The sequence below is a fragment of the Diprion similis genome, chromosome 14 (genome assembly GCF_021155765.1).
Source record: "Diprion similis isolate iyDipSimi1 chromosome 14, iyDipSimi1.1, whole genome shotgun sequence".
Classification (NCBI taxonomy): Eukaryota; Metazoa; Arthropoda; class Insecta; order Hymenoptera; family Diprionidae; genus Diprion; species Diprion similis.
The window spans coordinates 8,044,931-8,053,876 of record NC_060118.1 but is presented as its reverse complement, the minus strand read 5'-3'; the positions used below and the strand labels follow the sequence as shown (position 1 = coordinate 8,053,876).

Here is an 8,946-nt window from a genome sequence, read left to right as displayed (position 1 = left end):
TATCAGGTAATGACATCTAAACATTTATAGCTATATCCAGACACGTATGATATAGCTTTTCTACCTCGTTAATAGATATACTCACATGGTCATGTATCACCTGATATTTAAATATATGCCCGTATTGAAAAATGTCAATGAAAAATCAAGTTTCAATAAATACAGCCAGATATGGCGGCATATGATTTTGAATATTGCGATGAAATATTTTGTAATACAGAAACGTATGAGGCTATCGAGGTATGTAAAGTCATTTCTCTGCTCTCCGTTATCATGGAAATATTTAACTCAGAAATTTGTTTCCCTTATCAGTAATATCAACTTTCAAAACTCGAGTCCATCTTTCAAATGCAGTTTTACGGAAAAATTGTTTTTTTGATGTGTTAATCAGAGTCCTAAACATGATATCCTTTCTTGTAAGTAGCGTAATATTTCAGCTTTAGTATATCGTACATAGAAGTTATCAAAAAACGCTGTCATGTATTCCGACATTCGAGTTATATAGTTATATAGTAGATCCGTATACCTACTATATTCTACTAACTTAAGTTGAAGTTTCAAGTGTATTGTGTTGCGTGATATTGTTGTGTGAGGTTTACATAAGTATGAGAAATATTTAGACCTCTCGACATAAGACCAGTTCTGGCCAATTTTTATATTCGGCCTGATGTGGACGATTCCTTATCTTTATCTTAGCTTATCAGAAAACTTTTTAACGGGAAGGCACGTATTCGTTTAAGGTTATCATGAATATGAGGCAAAATATCAACACCTTGAACTTACGCTTCTTCTTCCAAAACTTACTGGACTAAAATGTAATGTTTGGAACAGCCTTTTATGAAATATATGTTAATGAGACGCCGACAGATAAAATGATAAAAATGCTATCTCATGCTTTCTCATGAGCTCTCGGTGGGAAGCGTTCGTGATTAGATGAAGTTTTGTTCACCTCATTAAACAGTGAGCCTCGGACTTCAAACCGTTACTCAGTGAACTGGGCTGTGAGTTTTTCTAATTTACGAAAATGTTCCGTTGTTTAATACCCACTGCGCTGATTCTTGTTGCAAGTGTTTCGCATCAAGGATCTGCATCGAGAATACTCGGCATATTTCCGACACCGTCGTTCAGTCATCAAGTCGTATTCCGAGGTCTGACCATGGCTTTGAGGGATCGTGGACACGAACTTGTCGTTATAACGACAGATCCAGTCAACGATCCAACGCTACAGAACTACACGGAAATAGATGTGAACTTTTTATACGAGAATTTCAATGCAGACGTTGATTGGATAGCAACTCGAAAAAAAGGGACATGGTTTGAATTGATCTATAACTTAGTTCCACGGTTGGTAGTGATAACTGAACAAATTTTCAATCTCCCGGAAGTGAAAAAGTTGTGTTCAACCAACAGTGGGGAGAAGTTTGACTTGTTGATGATTGAGATGCTGTATTGGCCGGCCTTTCTACCTCTCGCCGAACGATTTGATGTTCCAGTCATAGGCAAGTGATCCTTATTACGATTTGACTGGATTCAACATCTCCCAATATTTGATAATCGTCGTAATCGATGTTCCTGTAACGGTTCAACGATACTTGTCCACGTTTCTGGTCAATCTGTTTGGTAACATAACCGTTCGTATTATATTTTGCAGGTATGACATCTTTCGGTTTGCCTTTTCAAATGCAGTATGGAATCGGCAATCCTATAATGCCATCTCATCCAGCTCATTGGGACGCTGAGATAAAAGAGCTCGGTAGATTATCGCTTTGGCAAAGGCTGCAGAACTTCGTGCATGCGTGGAGATTCTTGCACTTTTATAGAACAGATTATTTGCCAAGGCAACAGGCGATTGCGGAAAAATATTTTGGAAGCGGCATCCCTGATGTCGCAGACCTTGAAAGAAACGTTAGTTTGGTTTTCGTCAATCAGCAAGCACCGATTTCGTTTGTGAAACCAAATATTCCCAAGATCATAGACATTGGTGGATTCCACGTCTCAAAGCAGATTGATCCTCTGTCGCAGGTATCGTTACAGAGATATTTCAACCGTTTGATGATTCCAATGGAATATTGATGAATGGAACTTTATCATTTTTATCCTGATGTAGCACCTTCAGAGAATTTTGGACAATGCGACGCAAGGCTTTATATACATGAGCCTTGGATCGAACGTCAAGAGCGTCATGTTGAGTATGGAAACACGGGGAGAATTTCTGGCAGCGTTTTCTAAACTACCCTACACTGTCATTTGGAAATTCGAGGATGATATTCTTCCCGGCCAGCCAGATAACGTAATAATCACAAAGTGGGCTCCACAGCAGTCTATTTTAGGTAACCATGACAATGTTTGATTCCTTGATCATTCCGTTTCTACAGCTTTATGCTTCCAACAGGCTTGCCAAAGACTTAACCCCACTCACGATACGTTGCTATGACGTGATTTGAGACTCATTGCATGCTTTTACTCCTTTTAGAGTATTATCCTGTCGAGTCGTAATTATTGTTACCTTGAAAACTGCTACATCAATTGGTGGAAGAAATCAGGTACGGTAACGAATATTCTGGCTTTTATCATCAGCAGTAGATAATGATTTGACAGTAATCATCTGTCGACAACATGAAACTGTGTTTATGAGGTTATTTCATAGAAAGGTATTGGGATACGATATCAGTACTGTCTGAAAGTACGCCATTTTGATGATAATTATTTATTTCTAACGAAGTGGACTTAGCTTTCTAGCGTCTATTTTCCCCAATCGCTTCATCGATATGGTGCTGAACCAAATGCAATTTTTTTTTTCTCTCGAAATATTGTAATATGTTAATTTTCATACAACAATATACAATTTAAGGACATCACCAAAGTTAAGTAACTTTGATGTGGTCCGATTTCCCGACATCTTGACGATACAAGACAAGATTGAAAACTTTTTTCAATGTCTTGGACGATTTTGTTTTTTCAGCGCATCCCAATATCAAAGCTTTCATATATCAGGGAGGGCTTCAGAGCACAGAGGAGACGATTTCTCACGGTGTTCCCGTGATCGGTCTACCAGTCTTTGCCGATCAGGATACACAAGTAAATAAAATGGTGTCCCTTGGCGTTGGGACAAAGTTAGAAATCCTCACTGTAAACAGGATGGAGTTGCTGAAAGCGATTCAATCCGTTGTGCTCGATGGCAGGTAAGCACAACGTGTATCAAAATCGTTAAAATTAGTTATTTAACTGTAGAAGTAGTCTTACGGGTTTTAATCCCGTCAATCGTTTTCAGCTACAAGCAACGGATGTTGAAGTTGCGGGATTTGATAAGAGACAAGCCGTACGATTCATTGGAGAACGCGGTTTGGTGGACGGAACACGTGATACGTCACAAGGGTGCTCCTCATCTCCACTCGACGACCGCCGACGATCCTTGGTATCAGCAGCAGGACATGGACTTGATTTTCTTAATATCAACCGCAGTTTGGACAGCTTTGATCGTAACACTATTTGTACTATACAAGTTATTACTTCACAGTATTCATGTGCTGAAGTATCAGCTGCTCGTTAGCAAGAAGAAAAAAGTCTATTAACCTTCTGATAACACCCTAGTGGAAATTTGCACCATAGGTTTTTGTTGCGTCCATGTCTGCTAAAATCGTCCGAGATATTATTCTTATTATATATAGGTTTTAGATTTTCTTACCAATTGATTCCTGATATTCTGAATTTCAAAAAATATTTGTTAAGTGTTTAAGTAATACAAATACATGTGTCCAATAATGTTGACATTATTGCAGAGGAGTTTTCATTAATCGGATATGGCAAAACAAGAGATAATGACATTCCAGACGAATGTGGTGTAGATTAGTCTTCTGCGACACGTTGTATACGTTGCAAAAGTCATCAAAAGTGAGTCCAAGACATTCGTCTTTAGTGGGTATCGTTTTTACAACTTCTTATCTACAAGTGCCGATACCTAGAAGTTCATTTCTACAAGTGTGGTCAAATATTTAAAATTGAATTAAATAAATTAGACTTAAAATCAAACAAAATGTACGAAATCGACAATCAAATGTATGAGGAACGAACTTATAGGATCGTAACATTGAAACGAATTTGTAGAAACAGTCCTCACCTGGTGACACGACTAAGCGACGTCTCATCGCCGCGTCTTATCTATACTCGAACTTATTACTTTCAACCATTGGCGTAGATACCGTAGAACCATACGAATACTGTCTCACACTGCCTCGAAGGCTCTTGGGAGGCAAAATGTAAGTGGAAATGATAGTCTATCAATAATAATCGATGCAGTCATACCATGTTTAAAGGGAATATCTAGAGTGGAAGGGCCAACTACGAGTCACGCACTACGCAATGCGCATGCGCCGAGACACGCATAACCTCAACGCATAACAGCAGCAACGCCACATGCTGCTAACGAATACTTGTGCGCGTGTCAGCTCGGAATTGTCCGTTTCACCAGAAATTCTCTGTGTGTACAACTACGGGATCCACGAAGCATCATGAACGTCACGCCAGCCTTGCTAACTTGACTAAATCGATCTTTTCAAAGACCGTTAGTTAGTACTTCGTCGGTAAAACAGTTGGAAAGCAAGGTTTTCGAAGGTTTTTTTTCTCTTAAAAAGATAGATTTCGACAAGATGGGGGACTGGCGTAACGTACATGGAAGCACCGAACCGTCTGGATAAATCAACTGTTATGTATGTTTCGACTCACAATCAATCGTAAGTCAGCTGACCAGCCCCACACATGCACCATTTAATTTACTCGATAAGCATAGAATTCAGCCAAGGAGTCGTCACTCGTTCGCTCCCACCACAATCCCACGCAGATCGTCGGATGCCGTTTTGTTGGATACGAAGAGATAATAGACGTCTGCCTGCTTCAAAACGTCAGTCTGCACGCTGTGCCGTTGTTATTTTAGATGTGTGTACAAAGATGTCGCGTATATTAATAATGGCCGCACTGATTCTATGCACGAGTGTTTTTCACCATGTATTTTCATCGAGAATACTCGGAATATTTCCGTTTCCTTCGATCAGTCATCAAATCGTATATCGCGGACTAACGCTGGCGCTGAGGGAGCGAGGTCATGAACTCGTTGTCATCACTACGGACCCGATCAAAGATCCAGGCCTGAAGAACTACACGGAAATAGATATACATTTTCTCTACGATGGTTTTAATAAGGACATAGATTGGATAGCAATTCGAAAGAAGGAGTCATGGCTTGAATTGGTCCAGAGAGTAATGTCAAGGTTCAATTCGATGACTGAACACGTTCTCAGTATTCCGGAAGTAAAACAATTGTATTCACCCAACAGTGGACTGAAGTTTGACTTGTTGATGATCGAGATGCTGTATTGGCCGGCTATTTTACCTCTCGCCGAACGACTTGGCGTTCCAGTTGTGGGTATGTAATTTTCATTACGTTTGTTCAGCTACTTGTCTTCAAATTATCGTAGATACGGCAGTTCTAGTGAATGCTGCGGCAACGATAGTACAACTTACATCAAGACTCCAGAAGTAGGTCGTAAGCGCTATACGTGCAACGATTGAACAACGATTCTCGAAGTCTTGTGGTAGATCCTAGTGTGATACCGTCTGTCATTTGTTATAAAGGTGTAGCATCTTTCGGTTTGCCGATTCATTTGCAATATGGAATTGGTAATCCCATAATGCCATCTCATCCAGCGCATTGGGACTCCAAGATAAAAGTGTTTGGAAAATCTTCACTTTGGGAAAGGCTACAGAATTTCGTGGACGCTTGGAGATTTGTACACTATTACAGGACGGATTATCTGTCGAGGCAACAGGCGATTGCTAGGGAATATTTTGGAAGCGATGTTCCTGATGTTGCTGATATCGAAAAAAATGTTAGTGTGATTTTCGTCAATCAGCAAGCACCGATTTCATTTGTCAGGCCGAATATTCCCAAAATAATAGACATCGGTGGATTTCACATCTCAGAGACAGTCAAGCCGCTGTCAAAGGTATCGTTTTCAAGATATTTAAAACCGTTTGATGATTCTGATGAGATATCAAGAAATCTAACGATCTTTTCGAGCTTAGAACCTTCGGAAGATTTTGAATGACGCGACGCAAGGCTTCATATACATGAGCCTCGGAACAAATGTCAAAAGCATCATGATGAGTAACGAATTGCGAAAAGAGTTTATAGCCGCATTTTCGTTACTACCCTACACCGTTATTTGGAAGTTCGAAGGTGATACTCTTCCTGGCCGACCGGACAACGTGATAATCATGAAGTGGGCCCCACAGCAGTCCATTCTAGGTATCCAAGTCTGGAACCCATTACCGATCTCATTTATCCGTATAAGTTTAACCCTAATCGGTCACTTGGGATGAAATTCATGCCAAACACCTTTCAAACTTCTCGAAGAGTCCCTTAATCGTGAAAATGAGTCTCTTCGCGCCATTCTACATGCGAAGTAAAGTCCTTTTTCGACATTTCTGACACTTTCCGTAACGTTACCGATGTTTTAAAACATTCAAACAATCAATTTTGGATCTATAAACAATACCGAGATTTTGTTTTGCAATTTTAGATCTCATTGTTGGAGCAAAATATTATGTTTCGGGGCAATTTCACTCATTGTCAGCGTGACCGTTACGCGATTCTACTGAGATGTGACCGATTAAGGTTAAGATGCCGACTGGCTTTACCTAGATCATCTAGTCACTAATCATCACGAGTATTTGTGTTGTTTAGCGTGTCAGTTAAGTTGCAAATACTTTCTTGAAAACCTGGGTATTGGAATGAAGAAATTCGTGTCCAGGTTTGTAGTAGTTACTGTAACAACGATTGTTGTCAGTTATTCTATCTAAAATCTGAGTAAAGCCAGAAGAAAGATGACTTCGTTATCCGAAAGACGGGTATTTTGTTACTAAGCTTTGTTGAGGATTAATTGCTTTGAACAAAGTACAACTCGCTTCATAGTTTTCGGTTTTTTGGAACTACTTTGACTGAATTCTTATTCAACACACAACGGCCCATTCTTCAATTCCGTGTCCATTCGGAAAATTTCCGCTTGTTTTTGATGTACAATAATCATCAAATTTAAACATGGAGGAACGGAACGATACTGAACACAGCCGTCGTGTCTGGTGTTCATTTGCTGACTAAATTTTGACTCTGAAGTTTCGAGGAACAACTACAACGTTGATTACGTAATATATTCAGATAGATGGTTAGTATTTTTATTCAGCTCGATTGTTCCCAAAAAACACTCACTGCGAGCCGATATTCTATTTGTGATGATAAGTGACCACATATAACATGGCAAATCAGAAAAAAGGCGATAAAAAATCAACAGGGACCGAAACATGTATTCAAAATTTAAATTTGCGTCTTTTCAGCGCATCCAAATCTGAAAGTATTCATATACCAAGGAGGACTTCAAAGCACAGAGGAGGCGATTTCTCAGGCCGCTCCCGTGATCGGTTTACCTGTTTACAGCGATCAGGACACACACGTGAATAAACTGGTTTCCCTTGGTGTTGGAAAGAAGTTGGAAATCCTCACCGTCAACAGGATGGACCTGGTAGAAGCAATTCAGTCGATTGTGCTCGATAGTAGGTAAACAAAACACTTTTCAGTCACCACAATTCGTCACGTGACTGCACTGGCAGTTGTATGGATGTCAGTTACCTGAATCCTTTCCAGCTACAAGAAACGGATGCTCGAATTGAGGGACTTGCTAAAAGACAAGCCGCACGATTCGTTGGAGAACGCGGTTTGGTGGACGGAACACGTGATACGTCACAAGGGTGCTCCTCATCTCCACTCGACGACCGCCGACGATCCTTGGTATCAGCGGCAGGACATGGACCTGATTTTTATTATTTCTACCGCGATATGGACAGCTGTGATTATAATACTAGTTTTGTTATACAAGGTATTGGTTAACAGTGTTTGTTTCCTAAGCCGTAATCAGCTGTCAGTTGGCAAAAAAGAAAAATTGTATTAATCCATTCCACAAATAGCATGAAATTAAGTGTATCATGAAAAGTATTTCGACGAAAACAAATCGAGCAAAGAAACTCATGTTTATCTTATCAGCAAACATACGTATAATTCAAACAGTCTGTGAATGAATGACGTTGACGAAATATCAACACACTTTTAAGAAAAAACTTTTTACAATACAGTAAAGACTCGATTATCCGAGCCTCCTTCACCCGAGGTTACAATTATTCGAGTTTGCCTCGTAGTTGTATATGTAACTCTGGTTATCCGAGCTACCGCAAATTCTTATTAGTTAATTCAATGATGCCTCTCACGTGGAACTGCAGGTAATTAATATCCGATATACCAATGACTGGAAAATGTGCATTCAGTTCAATAGTGCATAGCGTATGAATTTTTCGATTACCACAGCATATGGTGAGGGCGTAATAGCTCTTTGACAATCGAGGTTCTACTTCGTTTTATTTCACCTTCACTGCTGTATATTTCTTTGTGTTGAAATATTTTTAATACTCTTAAAAAATATATTCGCTAGATTTGATTTATTAATCATTAAAATGCTGGTTTGGCAAGCCATTTTATTTCTGGCCAATGGATTCGACGTTCCAGTAATAAGCATGTGATTTTTATAACAGTTTAAGGTGGTCGACCAGCGTGAAGACCGTTTTTTTTTTTTTTTTTTTTTTTTTTAGAACAAATCGTTGAAATAAAATTTCTGATAATTTTTACATCATATTTGTCAATATTTGAAGAAACTTTGTGAATTTTTTACGGACGAAATATTGAATATAACTTATTGTTTACCGCCCGATAGAAACTTAAGTTTCAAAAAGATAACAAAAGTAATCTGCTAATCAGTTTTCTTCCATAATGCAGTGCTTCAAACAAATTTTTATTCCACACATCGAGTAGAATCGAGGACAAAGTTTCTTGGATCACAAAACCGTCGA

The 8,946-nt window shown here is 39.2% G+C and overlaps 1 protein-coding gene across 1 annotated transcript; it reads left to right on the top strand.

Annotated features, from left to right (window-relative positions):
- The first annotated feature begins 959 nt into the window (after nucleotides 1-959).
- LOC124414461 lies at nucleotides 960-7,997 on the top strand. The gene is made up of 11 exons (XM_046895409.1): nucleotides 960-1,499; nucleotides 1,652-2,022; nucleotides 2,108-2,330; nucleotides 2,963-3,182; nucleotides 3,272-3,563; nucleotides 4,105-4,256; nucleotides 4,782-5,419; nucleotides 5,629-5,999; nucleotides 6,079-6,301; nucleotides 7,387-7,606; nucleotides 7,694-7,997. Exons 1-11 carry the CDS (start codon nucleotides 1,025-1,027, stop codon nucleotides 7,995-7,997), a joined length of 3,489 nt encoding a protein of 1,162 aa, XP_046751365.1. The 5' UTR covers nucleotides 960-1,024.
- The last annotated feature ends 949 nt before the right edge of the window (nucleotides 7,998-8,946 follow it).